Source organism: Saccostrea cucullata, unplaced genomic scaffold, assembly GCF_032062105.1.
Source record: "Saccostrea cucullata isolate Sc308-1 unplaced genomic scaffold, CSIRO_AGI_Scuc_v1 ctg387, whole genome shotgun sequence".
Taxonomy (NCBI): Eukaryota; Metazoa; Mollusca; class Bivalvia; order Ostreida; family Ostreidae; genus Saccostrea; species Saccostrea cuccullata.
This window is the reverse complement of record NW_026927209.1, coordinates 222,232-239,959: the sequence shown is the minus strand read 5'-3', so window position 1 is coordinate 239,959 and position 17,728 is coordinate 222,232. Positions and strand designations below refer to the sequence as shown.

At 33.9% G+C, this 17,728-nt stretch overlaps 1 protein-coding gene across 1 annotated transcript; it reads right to left on the bottom strand.

Moving 5' to 3' along the window:
• Positions 1 to 3,022: 3,022 nt before the first annotated feature.
• Positions 3,023 to 13,776, bottom strand: LOC134273728 (uncharacterized). The gene is made up of 8 exons (XM_062755938.1): positions 13,661 to 13,776; positions 7,461 to 7,967; positions 6,777 to 7,271; positions 6,258 to 6,684; positions 5,504 to 6,172; positions 4,646 to 5,232; positions 4,181 to 4,398; positions 3,023 to 3,886 (listed from the first exon to the last, which is right to left on the bottom strand). Exons 2-8 carry the CDS (start codon positions 7,959 to 7,961, stop codon positions 3,760 to 3,762), a joined length of 3,024 nt encoding a protein of 1,007 aa, XP_062611922.1. The 5' UTR covers positions 7,962 to 7,967; positions 13,661 to 13,776; the 3' UTR covers positions 3,023 to 3,759.
• Between the last annotated feature and the right edge of the window lie 3,952 nt (positions 13,777 to 17,728).

Sequence of the window (17,728 nt, the reverse complement as noted above, 5' to 3'; positions counted from 1 at the left end):
TAATAATAGAATGAAACTCATATTGAGGTTTGATCGACTTACCGTCCGGGGAAATAATGAAAACGAAATGTTTAAAAAAAATATATTCCCGATAATGAATATAACGAAGTTTTAATAAAAAAGTACGGATTATTATTACCAATTCAAAATTAATAATGTAAACGAAATTGCCTTATGTTTTTTCTCATTCCCTGACAAAATCGAACATGAGCTTCAACAATAGCTATTATTAAAAACAAAGGCCCACAGGCCTCAACTCACATCTTCGACATACATGTAATGACCAGAACATTTAGTTTGAAAGATTTATTCCACCTTATAATGCACTGCCATGAAACGTATTGACTCCTGTTCTTCAGAAATATTTCATTTTTTATATCTCTGCATTTTGAAAGAAAAATATCTTGTTCACCATATTCTCCGTACAAATAATTCATACTTTGAATTCTTTGTATTAATATTTTCGTTATTAATTTTCAATGCAACTACATTGCACTTTCCCCGATCTTCCCTTAAGATATCTATGTGTACATGTATTTCCATATAAAATGTTAAAAACTTCTCAGAACAAGGTCTAGTTTAAAACATAAACCCACTTTTCAAACTTTTACTTGCTAGTCCAACTTGGATTCATTTTTTTTTCTTAAGAAAATTGAATCTGTTTGTTTAAGATGCTTTCATAAATTATATACAACGCTCCACCTATTCTAGAGAAGATTTCAAAAGATTTTTTTTAAATATTGTTTAGAAAAATGTATCTGCTATCAGTTGACCGGTAGTAAGTTCGAAATGTACTAACTCCGCTGTGTCCCTATTTTGTCCATGAAGATCTAGTTCTCTTTGTTTTATTATTCTGTCTTCCGAAAGCAAAACATTGACATAAATTTTAACAAAGAACAATTAAAAGAAGTATACTGGGTTATTAAAATGTTTAAAAAAAAAAAAGAACAATTGTGGGGTTAACAAAAAGTATTTGAGATCAAAAGTGTCGAAAGCAGAGCAAACAGGAAACTCTACAATATGAGAAATGGAATCTGATGCCGTAGAGGAATGAGCATCCTCTGTTTCCTGCTTACGAACATAGACTCCAACGAATTAAAATGATTCCACGGTAGACCAAAATGTATTCAAATTCAAAGTAGGTTCACAATGAGCGATCATAAGTATTACTTAGGAATACAAAAGAAAAAAATTCTTTAAAATCACTTTGCTCAAGAACAACAAACCCATGATTAGTAATTTTGATATGAGAGGACTCAAAGGTAGTGTTAATTTGAATTTTTCCATTCCCCTTAAACTTTTCAATGCTAAACTGATTTCTGCTTTTTTTCTGGTCAGCGTGCTCAGGTAAAGCTGTGGTCCTTCTTGTTTCCCGCTGAAAGTGGGGGATATTAATTTTGTTCTGTCTGTCCATCTGTTTGCCAGTGTCTGTCCGTCGATCTGTGTAGTTCTGTGTGTAATGTTTTCGTTTCCATGCAATATTTCGATTGCAATGAAATTTTACACACTATAAGTCCCTATGACCTAAGGAAGATCCCTATTGATTTTGATGTAAAAAGGTCAAGGTAATAAATTTTTAAAAGGCTGTCTGTTTAAACGCTTACGTTTTCGCACGATATCTCTTGAAACCTTTGAGCTTTTGCAATATTTCAAACCATAAATCACTGGCTTAAAGAAGACCCCATTAAACTGGAGGTCAAAAGCTCAGAAGTCAAGGTCGTTTTATGTGTTAAATTTTCATTTCCGGGCGATATTTCAAGAAGATTTTGAGTTTTTGCAATTAATTTTTAAACCATGATGATAACTCCCTATGCCCCCGCCCTTCTGTCCGTCCCTACGTTCGGCTGTATTTCTGTATGGAACACTTTCGTTTCCAAGCGATATCTCGAGAGGCCTTTACACTTTGCAATAAAATTCTACATGACAATTCCCTATAGCCTTAAGGAGATTTTGAAGTCGATTTTGAAGTCAAAAGGTTTAGTAGAGTTAGATTTAAAGAATCTTCAAATATGTATACACATGAATAAGCAGTCAAATCTTTATATCCATATTGGCATTTTTTATTTGCTTCAGTGCATAATTTAATAATTATGGATTTTATTATCTTGAATACCGTTCGTTATCACCATATGTTTCATTGAAAAAACTTTTGTTCTTTCTGTTAGCTTCAAATGATGAAAGAAAACAAAAAATCATTACTTTTGAGGACATTTTAATTGTTTTCAATAAGAAAGATATATAGAAATACTCAGTAGGTAGTCTGTGATGAAGACAATTTTTAACATTTCGGGCTTTTGAAGTTTAAAGTATTCATCAACTTTCATGTGAATGTTTTGATAGAAAAAGGGTAGTATAATATCTGTGCATATGTTATTTTGTAATAGATTTCAGAGCAATGAATACATTTAACAGATGAACAATTTAATGTCTACATATGATTTTTTTGTATTTTTAAAATTTCACATTGGATCATTACCATGAATGCCAGAACATATAAAACTGATCATTTTATAATTGTACGTTTGTCATTCCTCTGAATTGTAATAAAATTTAATATATAGCTAAATGGTCGATACAGTGACCGAGTTTTTCATTGAATCAAACGCTGACTGATGCTTTTCATACTTATTATTAGGTCATTGTTCACACACTGAATTGTCAACAGAATTTCCCGTTATTTCAGAAGAAACAATTGATGGGTCCAGCGGATGCTCACTCGTCTATGACACCTGATCCCTCCTCCGATTACTTGGAGGTCCGTGTTTGCTCTGCTCCAGTTTTGTTTATATATAATGCACTTTTGAGATTGATTCTGTTCCTTATTTCCATATATTTAAAAGTCTATTAGTACTATAAGTCTAAAAGTACTATTAGTACTTAGTTTTATTATTCTTTTTATTATAAGGAAGTTTTAATTTTTATTTATAGATTCACAATTATAAATATAGCTTATAATAAGGAAATAATGAAATACATGTACATGACTGATTAAATTTGACAAAGTAAAAAAAAAACAAGATCTTTCACTATTAACAAAAACGATCATGATATCAAGATTAAAAAAATCGCATTTTTCAGTAGTAACAGAGAAAACCTGGAAACTCACAAACAACAAATGTGAATGTAAAAAAAAAATTAAAAGATATTTTAGAATCATATGACAAAATATAGGCATTTATTGGGAGAAATTAAGGATGTTTGTGCCAAGAATAATTTATTTGCATTTAGCCCTGTTGTCCTAGAAAAGTTTGAAGTTGAAACGGCAAAATTTGATCTGTTATACACAAATTGTCCAAGTAATGTTGAGCAATAGTTCAAGGATAAACTTCTGTATACGGGGTTATTTTCGTCTTTTGACACCTGCACATTATTTTGCACTGTCTTGAATTCGCGCAAACACAGTTCTGTTTGAAAGACCATGCCGTGTTTGCCCGTTTAAAATTTGCCTGATTTCAATGAGAAAAAAGGAGCGAAAATAAACCGGGAACGAAAATTTCACTGTTTACAGTTTATATATTTTATACGAGGCTTTAAGAAATGGAGAAATTTTATTTCTAACTTACAATATTATGGTCTAAGAATTTGGAAAGTTCCAAACGTAATATCTCTTCGGGATGATATTAGGAGGATAAAACGGTTGTATACAATTCAAACTTTATAATAAAACATAAAAATGGTCGCACTTCTACATATAAGAAACATTAGACACAGTTAGATAATGAAATCTCTATGAAAAAATATGGAATACAATTAGTCTTGCTAGTCTTTAAAACAGCGTGAGAATTCCTGGTACTCGGTCCGCTGCTTGCTGTTGTCCGGGGTCACACCCTTGGCGTACAACTCGTCCAGAACACGATCCAAGTAAGAGCTGTCCGGATAACCATAACTAAAACAACCAAACTTACCATTGTGAAATGGTGTACCTATCTTGGTAATTACAGCTATACCATGCTAACAATTATTGCAAAACTCCTATACGTTTGAATTTTTTGTCTAGATCGCTCCAATATCTCACATTCTCCTTTCTAAATCTTATAAAGATATAAATATGTTCACTAATTAGTGTTAGAATAATAGTTTTTGTGCATAGATTCAAAAGAACATCCTTTACTTTTAAATCTTTATCAGACATTTAAGTCAGATTAAGGATACCTTAGATAATAAGTACTTGAAGACCTACCTCTGCTCTCCTCCGTTTACGCTAGTTTTGTGGTGAACCCCATTCCACACGATGATTCCTTCAGTAGACTTGGTGGAGGAGGAAGCCACCGTAAACAGAAGCTGTCTGCTGAAGGCCACATTCAGGAGACGCGTCACTAGTTGTCCCTTGGCGGTGTACGGGATGTATGCTTTACGGATGATTCCAGCGTATTTGTTCCCAGGGGATGGATGTAAAGACTGTAACGAAAAATAAATAATCAGTGAGACATACATGTATGAAGTGTTTGGGGCAAGCGCATCGGAGAGGAGTTTTCATTTCTTTCCTACGTACACGAAATCTAATACATACTAAAAGATTAAGATAAAAAAGATGAAACTCGATATTCATTGTAGTTTACAAAAAGTACACCATTTCAAAATTTAACGAAAGTTTATAAATTTAAGCTATGAATAATGATAAAATAAAGTGTCAGAAATTACATACTGTTTGATACCCCTCTTTGAATGTATAAGTAATGACGATTGTTCCGTCTGATTGTTCATAACCAGCTAACTTATTCTGATTTGTGGTGATATCCATTATTCCAAAGGGCTGACCTCTTTTTACCATTTCATATTTCTTCCCACAAGTTGGGCAGTCTGGGTGATATAATAAATGGCGATCGATACACCTACAGCAAAACACGTGGCCACACTTGTCAAGTGTTTTAGGATTATATACTCTCTCTGCGCATATGTCACACTTTTCAGCCGTTTTGAATTTTGGTTTTTTCACGGGAGAACCTTTTCGCTGAAACTGACAACAACGATATCCCGCTTTTGTCGTCGTGCAGCAGCTAGATCTAGGTTTTGGTCTTGCATCGTGGGAATATTTCCAACTGTCAGATTTAGACGAAGTTTTGCATGAGAAACCTGCATCAATGAGCGCACTTTTTAGAGTGTTTAGTATTGGTAAAGATGAAACAACAACGCATATGTTCTTAAGGGGACAGACCCCTTTCTTCAAATCCTTGACGACGTCAACAAGACATTTAGAACAAGTTTCATTAAGACCGTCTAAAGTCGAAAAACCTAAAAATATGTTTTTTACATTAGAAAGAATGCATTTTAATGGAAAACGTGTCAAAAATAAGAATAATATTCAAATCATTAGCTCGCTAGTTTCCCGAGTTTATTGGCACATTGTGCGATAATTGCATAAATGATATCTAGCTACTGTGCTAGAAAGAAAAAATGATCGAACAAAACTAGTTGCACTGGTAGAAGGCCACCTTAATGTGTATGGTTTTTATATTCAGACTTATATTCAGACTGATATTTGAAAATATTATAGAATTCTCACCTGCTCCAAGGAGAGGACACACTAGGCTTTGTAAACTGTGTTTTTTAGCTTCTTCGAACACATTCCTGATGGTCTCTTTCAGGTTCTGTTCAAACTGACGTAGCGGTTCTTCCTTACTTTTTCTTGGGCATACAGCATGGAAAATATACTCCCAAGGGACAGAGAGCTTTCCTTTCACTGGAATAACTTTACCATGAGTTTGTTCTTCTTTAGTTTGAATGCTTGGCATGTCCAACTCCATATTTTCCAGTTTCTCGGTAATGGCTCTTGCAATTTGTCCTCTAGAGTTGCATTTCTTGTCCTGTGGACATACAATGGCTGAGCCTTGATAGGAGGCGATGTCTCCGACCTTTATAGATAGACTCGTTGTGTCTGTAATATCAAACACAACGCTCTTCTCTTCTTTATCTCGAGGACTCTGGCTTCTGCTTCGCCCCTCTCTGCCTCGGTCATTACTGGACTTCTGATGGACAGGTAGGGATATTGTTCTTGTTAGCGACTTTGTGCCGAAGTGTTTTTCAAAGACAGTTCCAATGAGACTTACCATTTGACTATCTATATCAACAAAATGAATTTCTTGAAGACTTGTTTCTGGAAACTGTTTACCAAAGGATTCGACTGCCTTGCAATATTGTTCAGCGCAACTTTCCTTGGGTACACCAAATATTCCTGCATAATACAAATATATGAAGTTCATTGGTATAAAATCTGAGAAATACATGAAAAGTCTAAATAGTTTGATATAAAGGTGTACCAGAACTGATCGCTGGGATAGCGATTGATGTAAGCTTTAATTTGTCGGCCCTTCTAAAGGTGACTTCTACCGCCTCCTGCAGATCGCCTAAGCAATACTTTTTCTCCTTATCTTTATAGTCGCTCCACGTTGGGCCAACCGTGTGGATAACGTGTTTGTAGGAAAGTCTACCCGCTGACGTCACACAGCAGCTTCCGACCGACAGGGGACCATGCGTCTTCACATAGTCCTTACTTTCCTTCTCAAATTCTGACCCAGCTGCCTTTGCTATGGCTCTTGCTACCCCTCCAGCATGTGCGAGGTGTTCGTTCGCGGCATTTACTATACAGTCTACTGATAACTTTGTGATATCTCCATAATATATTTTAATGGTGATGCCCTCAGCTGATTTCATTTCGATTATGTTGACTTCCTCCACATTCTCTGTCTACATAAAATGTTAGATTTAAATTAAATATAATGTACATATATTTTTAATAAAGTTTTTATTTCCAGTGGAGAAAAACCATTTTTACAAACCTTTTCCTCGTCTATTTGTTCCTCATTCACTTCCTTTGTGTTGTCTATTATTTTTGGTTCTGGAAGTTTTGTGCCATTTTCTATATAAAGTTGAATATTTTCAAAGCCGGAGGTGACGTCAATTTTTGTTCCTGTTACCCAGACAACTGAATAATCTTCTTCCCAGTAACAGCTAACGTTGCCATACGACTTAGGACGTCTAAACTCTGTATCATATGCACGACTGGTAACTTTTAGAGCCCTCGCATCGAACTTTGATGTGACCTCAACTAAAGAGTTGATTGTTTCAACAATGAGTGATTCCAGTTGATCTACTTTTTCTGGTGAAGATTGGTCTTCACCGGACTTCAGAGCTTTGTAAATGGGTTGCCTTGTATCAGCAAAATGGAGTTTTGGACGGGAAATGAATGGAGACGGTTCAATCAAAAGCCGACACGGCTGAAGCATGTCCTCTAACGTTATTGATATTTCGATGTCTTTCCAGTCATTTTCAATCTGATAAATATACATGGTTATAGATGGGAATGATTTGAAAATATCACATTTTAAATTTAGTACTTACCTCCATTCAGTATTAATTTAAAGGTCAGCATCCCGGTAATAGCTTTTCATATTATTGAAAAAAATAGTTCCATGTATATTGACATTCTGCTCAAAAAAAGATAAAAAGAGAAACAGACAAACCTTGAATGATACTCCACCAGGTAAAGTCCAGAGAGAGGGATGGTGACTTTGTACAATGCTGTATGCCTTGTCAACGTCCTCCCCTACTCCACTCAGCCAGTAACAGCTCCTCGACTTGTGCCGGGTAACTAAGACATCCTCCAAGGGCAGTTTCTTAAATTTGATTTTACCCAAATCTACCGGCAATAAAATTGGTCGTGCGTCGTACCTGGTGATGAACCCTGACATCACATTACATACATCATTTGACACCCACTGTAGGGTTATCAGTTTTTTTCTGGACACATGCATCACGTCGATCTGTACTCCATCGTATTCCAAAACATAACCACGCATCTGCAGAACGCTCTGTAGAAGTGTAAGCTCCTTCGTGAAGACAAATTGCATTAGGGGAGGAGAAAGCCATTTCGTAAAATCATATTCTCCTTTCATATCCTTAGGAAAGAACCCCTCAATTTGCACTTTTATGCAAAGTTTAAATTTCTCCCAAGAAGATTCCATTTTTAACTATTGAAATAAAGATTAAGAATTGGGTTTTCTCAATCATCAAAAAGATTTAAAAAGAACAACAAAAAGTGCAATTTTTACGCTTAAGTTCATAAATAATTGAAAATAGGGGAAACAATAATTCTAGCGTTGAATAGGTGGACCGAAGACATTGAAACACCAGACTTGGGGTTCAGTGCCTATTAGTACTGAGCATTCCCTGTCGACCGGCAATATATCATTTGTATTGATCAGGTAAATGAGAGCAATTCCTAGTCAAATTAAATAAGTGTCGTATAAGCAGATTTTTAGCGAAGGTTTAATTTTGGCATTATTAGCGAGGGTGCCAAGATCGCTAAAATTGAATATCGCTAAATATTAATTGCACTTTATTTGTAATAGATTCTTTAGTAAGCTTCTAAATCTCTTAAATAAAATTACATCTCGTTAAAAATAAAATACCAATTTTTAAGGACAACTCGGTATTTGCGTTTCGCTAAAAATTGAATAAGGGTCAAAGAAAAGTTTTCTTTTCACACGTTGAAGTTTTTTTTTATAAGATTTACTGTATTAACATTTAAGGAACGAAAATTATTTCAAGAAGGATATGGAGATAACGAACAGTATTCAATCTCAAAGTCCATAAAACAATACAAAAGAAGAGCAGAGCAACCTATGTTATACGTTATAACAACTTGGGAATTTAACGCTTTATAAACCGCAAAGTTTTATTCCTTATAATTTAATTTTATTGTATAGACAATAAGACAATTTTTCCTCCAAAAATGGCTTCAAGTTATATCATATTTTCAAAGTGGAGTCAGAGTATTCACGTTTTTGACATAACTCATTGTGACGTAGGCAACCCTCCCTTTTCACGATCTTTGAAATAAATGCATGGAGACCTTTTATCTGTGGAATATGGACTTTAATTTTATTCAATGTAATAATATTACCTAAAATATACTATAGAAGGGACTTCGAACTCCGTCTATCCTATATTTGAATAAACAGGAAATGTATACATTTTTAAGTTCCGAGGATGTTTAAAATACATTCGAGGTTGTTTTCCGACCTCTGACGGAAAGACCCGAGATAATGCGATTGGTTATACGATATAAATTAAATCTTTTATCCAATCAAATGACGTGTTACAACTAAAATTAAGTTACATTTAAACAATAAGAAGTCCAACAGGATCAAAGTATCGATCAAACAGTTTTCAACGTTGGTGATGATTTCATACGGGATTATTTCCATTTCTATTTGTTTTGTAGCCTGGGGGACCGGGCTGCTCTATACATATAAGTTTAAGTGTTGGTGTATGGGGATTGAGGTGGGAGAAGTTATTCAGAATTAAAGGTTTTCTAAACATTAAAAGATTGTTAATCAGAATATTTTTTCCCTTTATAAATTTCGAGATACATAATATATTTTCTTCCATAAAGTGAATCTCTGTAAAAATATATAATTATGTTTTCCAAATTTAATACATAAAGTTGCTTATCATTTACTGACGAAAAAACGACAGGTCCCCCCCTTTTTTTTAGAACACCGAATTTTCCTTATCGCGTACAAACGTACTCTACACAGTTCGTGTTTTATATCCATAAAATGAAAAACATTTTGATTATAGATGATGCACGTGTCTGGTTTCAATTTATATTTTATGCATTGTGGCAACGCACTTTGAAAAAATTACGCACTTTGAAAAATGTTTTCAAAGTGCGTTAAAATTGGGACAAAATCAACGCACTTTGAAAAATTTTTTTAAAGTGCGTTATATAGGGACCAACTCAACGCACTTTGAAAAAAATTTTCAAAGTGCGTTAAAGTGCATCAATATATTTTACAATGGAGACACTTAAAGCACATTGGAAAAAATATGTAAAAAACAAATTTCTGAATTCAGATTTAAGTAATGGAAAGCTTTGATTTTTATTTATCTATCGAAAATCCTGAGCCCAGCACTTTATCTTACCATTATACAAGCGTCGGTAGCAAATAAAACAGGAAGGGGAGTAATAAACCCCAAAAAGTGTAAGCTGCATTTTCAATGCCTATACTATGTATATTTTTTCCAAAATAAATGGGGGCATAGCCCTTCTGCTTGCCCGACTTTCACCCGGTTTCGATGCCTATGATATTACATTAACATGTTTATATCTACAGTGTATTTACATACATGTACCTAGTATTGAAAATTTCAATGAATGATTCATCTTTAAATAGATGAAACCTAGTAATTTTTCAGTACATTAAACGTATGTTACAACGCACTTTGAAAAATTACGCACTTTGAAAAAAATTTTCAAAGTGCGTTAAAATTTGGGACCAAGCTAACGCACTTTGAAAAAAATAATTTTTTTTCAAAGTGCGTAAATATCGACCATATTAACGCACTTTGAAAAAAAATGTAAAGATTGATCAATATTCCTTCAAATAATCGGTATGATAAATAACAGATCCTGATTTGATAACTTTTTATGATAAATTCACTGTATATAGGACCTGAGATATTGACGCTTTAAGGTTTTGATAAAATAAAGGAAAAATTAAAGGGTCTTGAAAAAAAGAGTGACGATTGTTTCTGATAAGTAGATATAAAGGTATATAGGGGTACTAACAGAGGACAGCTTCATAAAATTCATTGATAAAAAGGGGCAACTTGATTGTTCAAAACTATGAAAATTCTTTCTCTCTCAAACGTTTAACTGTACTTTAAAATTTCTAGTTTTCATCTGTTTTAATTAACTCATTTTTTATTGAAAGTTTTCAACGTCATACAAGTTAGGTAAATACATAATTATATGAATGCTTTGGTTATAGCATAGACATCGAGACTGGGCGAAGGGCCATGGGGGGATGGGGGGGGGGGGCTAAGCCCCCCACTTATTTTGGAAAGATATATACATCGTATAAGCATTGAAAATGCAGCTTTCCCTTTTTGGGTTTATTGCTCCCCTCCCCCGTTTGTTACCGACACCTATGTATTGGAAAGATAACGATTTGGACATAGGGATCTTATACCCGTCTTCTCTTTTCGACGGGAGTAAATCAATTCATTTTTGAGGTTAGGCTTAGGCTTAGTTTTTTGAAAGATAAAAAACAAATAAAATCTTTTCATGACTAAAATATGATTTTTTTTTCAAAGTGCGTTAAGTGTCTCCATGGTAAAATATATTGATGTAGACTCTTAACGCACTTTGAAAAATTTTTTCAAAGTGCGTTGAGTTGGTCCAAAATTTAACGCACTTTGAAAAAATTTTTCAAAGTGCGTTGATTTTGTCCCAATTTTAACGCACTTTGAAAAAATTTTTCAAAGTGCGTAATTTTTTCAAAGTGCGTTGCCACAAACGTATGATAAAGAAAGAATTTGCATTGTTTTGACAAATCAAATTGCTCTCTTTTCTTAAGAAAAAATGCGATGCTTTTAGTTGTTTATATCTCCATATTTATATATACGTATATTATTTGATTTATAATATGTATTAGATGTAAAATTATGTGTGACTTTGTATCTAAATAATAAAGCACCCTGCGTGGTGCTGTAGGGATTATTATTATGTATTGTTATAGAGGGAGCTTAGTCAAATCCCTGGCAGCTGCCCAACTTATCAGCTGTTTAATTGTTATAGGTCTGGGAAATAAATGAGGGAAAAAAAAAAAAAAAAAAAAAAACGTATGATAAAGAAAGAATTTGCATTGTTTTGACAAATCAAATTGCTCTCTTTTCTTAAGAAAAAATGCGATGCTTTTAGTTGTTTATATCTACAGCCCCTTACATATATGCTTTTTAATAAAAAGAAACGAATCAAAATAATGATAATAAACTAGAGGTGTTGTGAGCAATGAGCTCACTAAATGATACCCCCCCCCCCCCGCCTCCCATAATGTCCATGTTTTGCTATATATTGTTTTACGGTAATGTGTAAAGAGGAATAACTCGTCGTATCAAATGATATTCAGAAGCCGGCATATGTGACGTCATAGGTAAGAATATAATGGCAATGTCCATGTTTTGCTATGGGAAACCTAAAATACGCGTCGAATAAAAAAGTAAAATAGGATGTGTACAATGGCAATATGTAATAAAGATTCTGTGAAAGTTTCATTAAATTCACTCATTAGTATAAGAGGAGTTGCGGATAAGAGATGGGTACCCCAAAGCGTAACAGACGGACGGACGGACATAACGATTACTATATACCCTCCTACTTTTCAAGCGGGGGGTATAATAATCATCTTTCCATTTTTCTAAAAGACCCATTTCCTATTATAACATTAACCGAAACCTAAAATATTTAAAACGTCAATACCTCATGTCCTGAAGTGACCTTATCAAAAAATAAGATAGCCAACCAGGATCAATTATTTATCATACCGATTATTTGCAAGAACATTTATCAAGCTTTACATTTTTTCAAAGTGCGTTAATATGGTCGATATCAACGCACTTTTAAAAAATTAATTTTTTCAAAGTGTGTTAGCTTGTTCCCAAATTTAACGCACTTTGAAAATATTTTTCAAAGTGCGTAATTTTTCAAAGTGCGTTGTAACAATGCATCCAACATTTACTTGAGGAATTGATAAAGTTTGAAATGGTATTTTTGGTTTGATTTTCATCCGACTCTGTTTTCAAAATATTCTCGACTATCGTCTCCATCATTTAGACGCATGCCTTTTTCACACACATCGAAGCGGTACGGTTTGATGATCAAGACTCATTTCCATTGTTTACTTTATTTATTTCCCGGGCGACAATTTATGGTTACATCAATGTTTTCTTGTTTTCTCCGTGATAACTCTTTGAAAGTTAGCGGAGTTGATTTCTTGATAATTCTACCGGAATGTAAATTAGGCATGTCGATGGGTCAGGAGCTAAGAAGGTCTAATATGCATGCAAATCTCGTGCGCATCTGTCTCTGTGTCCGACGCTAAGGAGACCAAATATGCATGTAAATTTCGTGCGGCTTCCTTTGTGTTTGACGTGAGCGGGAGAGGACTATTGAAATTGGCATGATAGTCGTTGTCTAATTCAAATCTATGTCTACATTTTAAAAGTCTAAATCTACAATTTTATTTCACAATGAAATGTAAATATGAGGAAACACTGTCTAGTTAGTATAGTATGCCAGGGACATCAACGATAGTGGGAAACATGGGATTATTTCTAATTAATGGGCTTCGCCCGTTATGCAAATTATCCCATTTTCCCACTATCGTTGATGCCCTAGCATACTATACGAACTAGACAGTGATTCCTTATGTACATGTATCATAGAGTGTTTTGTAAGTGGCTAATCTCAGTTTAGAGATTGTCTGGTCAGAACTTTACATGTTTCTTTAGAACATGAGAAGAGGAAAGCGTTTGCTGTGGAAGTATGAGACTGATCACAGTCTGTAATCTTTATGTAAAGACATACTCTGGCGTACCCAATCAACTGAAAGAAAATACTCAATTAACTCACCATTTATCAGGATACAAATTTTGATATGAAATAAAGTCTCGAAAACAGATTTGTAATAATGCAGGAAATAAGTTAGATTCCTGTTATACGTGTATCTGGCGAATAGTTGAACTCTTAGTACAAGGAAGACTGAGAATGCCGTATATTAAATGTACATTATAAGTCTTTCATTATTTCAATGTTATACCTTCCATTATTCACAGAACGTTTTATATCAATATATAAATTAATATGTAGTCTTACCGCATTACATAATTGAATCTCATACCTCTCTGGTTGTTTGTGATCATTCAGGAACAAATTCTGTTTTATTTCGGACGCAATCGGGAAGGATATTGACTCTGGTGGAATTACACTACATTTAAAACCCACTTATGCCCAAACTTTTTACGCTAAAAATATTTTTTTTTAAAGTTATCCTAAAAATAGGTTTTAAGGAATTATTTCAGATTTAGAATTTTAGTTTTAGAGAAATATTTCTTGACTTTATTTTTGTTGTTGTTAGAAATGATATTTTTTAATGAAATTTTTTTTCCATGATATCTTTACTAGCAAAGAAAAAAAATAAGAATCTTCAGCGGAAATCGATCAACCTTACTTACTTACTTACACTTCAGAGACTCTACATGAAAAATATAAAACATTTCGCTTTTGTGGATCTTCAAGGGAGAAATCAAATTTATAACTTCCCAGTGTAATGCCTACACAACTGCAAAATGTTAGAGGAATAGAGGAAACTGACAAGTTTTGTAGAGCGAACTCCCCCCCCCCCTTCGTGAGACTTCATCTGCAAGCCTTTTTTTAGTGTGAGCCCCCTCCTTCCCCGAGGACTTTCACTTTGGAGTCAGACCTCTGGGGAAAAGTATTATTATGTGAAGTCGCACTACAGAGCCAGACCTCCGGGGAAAAGTATTATTATGGTGAAATCTCACTACAGAGCCAGACCTTCGGGGAAAAGTATTATGTGAAGTCTCACTACAGAGCCAGACCTCTGGGGAAAAGTATTATTATGGGGAAATCTCACTATAGAGCCAGACCTCCGGGGAAAAGTATTATTATGGTGAAATCTCACTACAGAGCCAGACCTTCGGGGAAAAGTATTATTACCGTCTTCCTTGGAAGACGGTGTTGTATAGTTTAAGTTTTTTACAGTCTTCGGACTATGCACTTCCTCTCTTTTGTGATTGGTAGAAATTGCATGATGAGAAAATTTTCAATTATTTCATCGGTTGAAAAGCTATTCAAGGCAAGGGAGATAACTTTCTGATGATCTAATTTTCGTACGACTTAACAATTTTGCAAGATTTTCAATCTTAAAAAAAAAAATGACAAAACGAACAACAAAATCAGCAGTAATTTTTTTTTAATAACATGATATTTTTTATAGCAATAAATAAAAAGGTCTCTTTCATTTCATTATAAATAAAATTTGATTTTTATTGCTCGCAGGCTTTACAATTTGTTATTATTCTTTTCCCCTTTCTTGTTTGAAGAGAGAATGGAATCAGCCGAGGTTTATCGAAAGCTCTTGGTCAGTTAAAGTTTACGGAGATGGCCGAGCGACAACCATGGTAGGGCTTATGCCCGTAAAAAGCAAATATAGAAATACAAATTCAAGCAATTCAAAAGAATTATACGGCGCGCCTTATAGGTGTAGATCACTTTACTGTTTAAGATTGTTGCTAAAGACGGGAAGCTTTTTTAAAAAGCTCTACTTGTTATGTGAAGTCTCAATACAGAGCCAGACCTCCACGGAAAAGTAGTATTATAGGGAAATCTCACTACAGAGCCAGACCTCCGGGGAAAAGTATTATTATGGGGAAATCTCACTACAGAGCCAGACCTCCGGGTAAAAGTATAATTATGGGGAAGTCTTACTCTACAAAACCGCTATTACGATCAGTTTTTAGTTTTTATCAAACAAGAATTAATATCAATATTTCATGAGTACAATGCATAGCTTTGATTTCCTACACATCTTGTAAACTTGTATGAAATATGGAGATAAAGGAGAGTAATCATGTTCGAAATATTAATTCGAAGCAGAACAGACAGTGTAGAATCAGGTGCCATTCTTTGAGTGGTCTTTGATCCGGCGAATATACAAATCTGTGGACTATTCAGTAAGCAAGTAACACCCGAACACTTGATTTGAAAAACGTCAGACGGCATTCGACTTAATTTTTATTTGATGAAAAGTCATTTTATCGACCATAGAATTTGCAAAATCTTGACTGCAAACGAGAGTGTTGATATCCTCCTCCTATCAGCTGATTTGTCAATATCTTGTCTTGTTTAGAAATTGTTTGTACTTAGAACATGATCTTATCGAATCAACTGGGAAACATACACTCACAAAAGTTTATAAGGAAAGATAACAATAAAGATAGTAACGTTTATGATTTCATATTTATAATAAAGTTTTGCTATGAAATTACTATTAATTAAAGTCCTTTCCTAGCAAATACGACATACCAGACTCTGGTTTTTCTTGTTTCGAGTTCAAGGGGATATACCGAATACACAACAATTACGGTGGCTCAGTCGGTAGAACGCTCATTCGAGTCGCAGCCGTGACTGAGTTAGGTCTATAAAAATAGGTAGCAACCATTTCTTCAAAAAGCGCTTGGAACATTGAAGTGAAAAGTCTTAGTCGTTTGAATGAGACCCTAACAAATCGAGACCCTGTTTCATGATACACGTTGGCACAATAAAGAACTCCCACTCCTACATGTAAATGGCAATGAATGCCAAATAAAGGTGTAAATCTATGACTACATAATGGTGACGTCTTTGAGTAAAAAGTGGAACGGGAGGTAAAACCAAAAAAAAAAAAAAACAAAAAAAAAAAAAACAATCAATCGATAACGTAGAAATGGAAAAAAAGTCTTCTTTGCATCTAAGTGTTGAATTGAAGATCATAGCAATATACCTCTTTGTTACATGTAGACGTTTAAATAAACTTTTCTTCATTTGAGTGAAGAATTAGTTTGTTTTTGTTTTTTATTAAGGTGTGCGATTGATACATATGGAAATTCCGACAAAATATTAGAAAACACGAAAAAAAAAAAATAAATAAATAAATAAACTGCATAGATATTAAGAATCCAAATATCATTTTAAAAAATATCTTTGTGATAACTTCAGTGTAATTGTGTGTACAAACAATATGTTTAAAAAGATTTAAACATTACCCGTAACAAGGTAAATGAAAATAAAAGATAAACAAAAAAAGATAAAAAATTATAAAAATGAATTTATTTTCATACTTTTTGTGTTTTTATATATTTGTTTTAATGTTGTTGAATTTTGTTAAAGGACGTTTCTCCTGAATCAGGAAATATTTGATGTTTTTATGTTTTTTATAAATTTCTTTTAGTAGAAGTAACACTTGTTATCCGGCCCAAGTCCAAAACGTGATATTTCGTATCCTAAATATATATTGTAAAAGTTTGAATCAATTCTTCCTTTAAAAAAAGTTAAAAATAAAGGATTTAATTTTTTTCTCTTTCAATGATGGTCTAAATTCTTACATTTGACATTAAATACATTTTGAAATGGAAAGTTACAAGTATATAGGCATATATTTTTATCATTCAAGGAAGGATATGGAGATAACGAACAGTATTCAATAGCAATACAAAATACATGTAGGAGCAGAGCAAACACGGACTTCCGAAACATCAGAGGTGGGATCAGGTGCCATGGAGGAGTGAGCATCCCCTGCTGAACGGTCACATCCGCCGTGTGCCCTTTGTCATGATCGGGAAATAACGGAAAAATCCGTCGTCAATTCAGTGTATAAATAATTGACTAACAATTAGTATGGAAAACGTCAGTCAGCATTTATCTCAAAGATAAATTGTATTTGCTGACGAGGTCATTGTATCGAACATAGAATTTACGAAATGATGACTTTAAACGAGACTGTTGATATTCTTGTTTCATCAACAACTTGCCTGTCAATAATGTACCTCGTTTTAGAAATTGTTCATGCTCTTGCGTATCGAATCAACTGAGATATATACACTTCGTATGCAGGTGATGAAGGTATATTGCTGCATAAGTAAGGGAAGTTGACGATAGAAAAGTTAAAGTCATTACGTTTATCATATAGCTTGGTTGTTAGATTACCATTAACGTCTTTTTCGAGTAAAATATCCAAGTATGAAACAGATGTGTCAGACTCTGTGGTATCTTTTCTTCAAACAACCTCTTGACGAAAAGAAATTTTGTCCACTTACGATTCTCATTTCTAACAAGACAATATTGACTTCAGGTAACAAATCAAATGCTGACAGACTTTTTTCA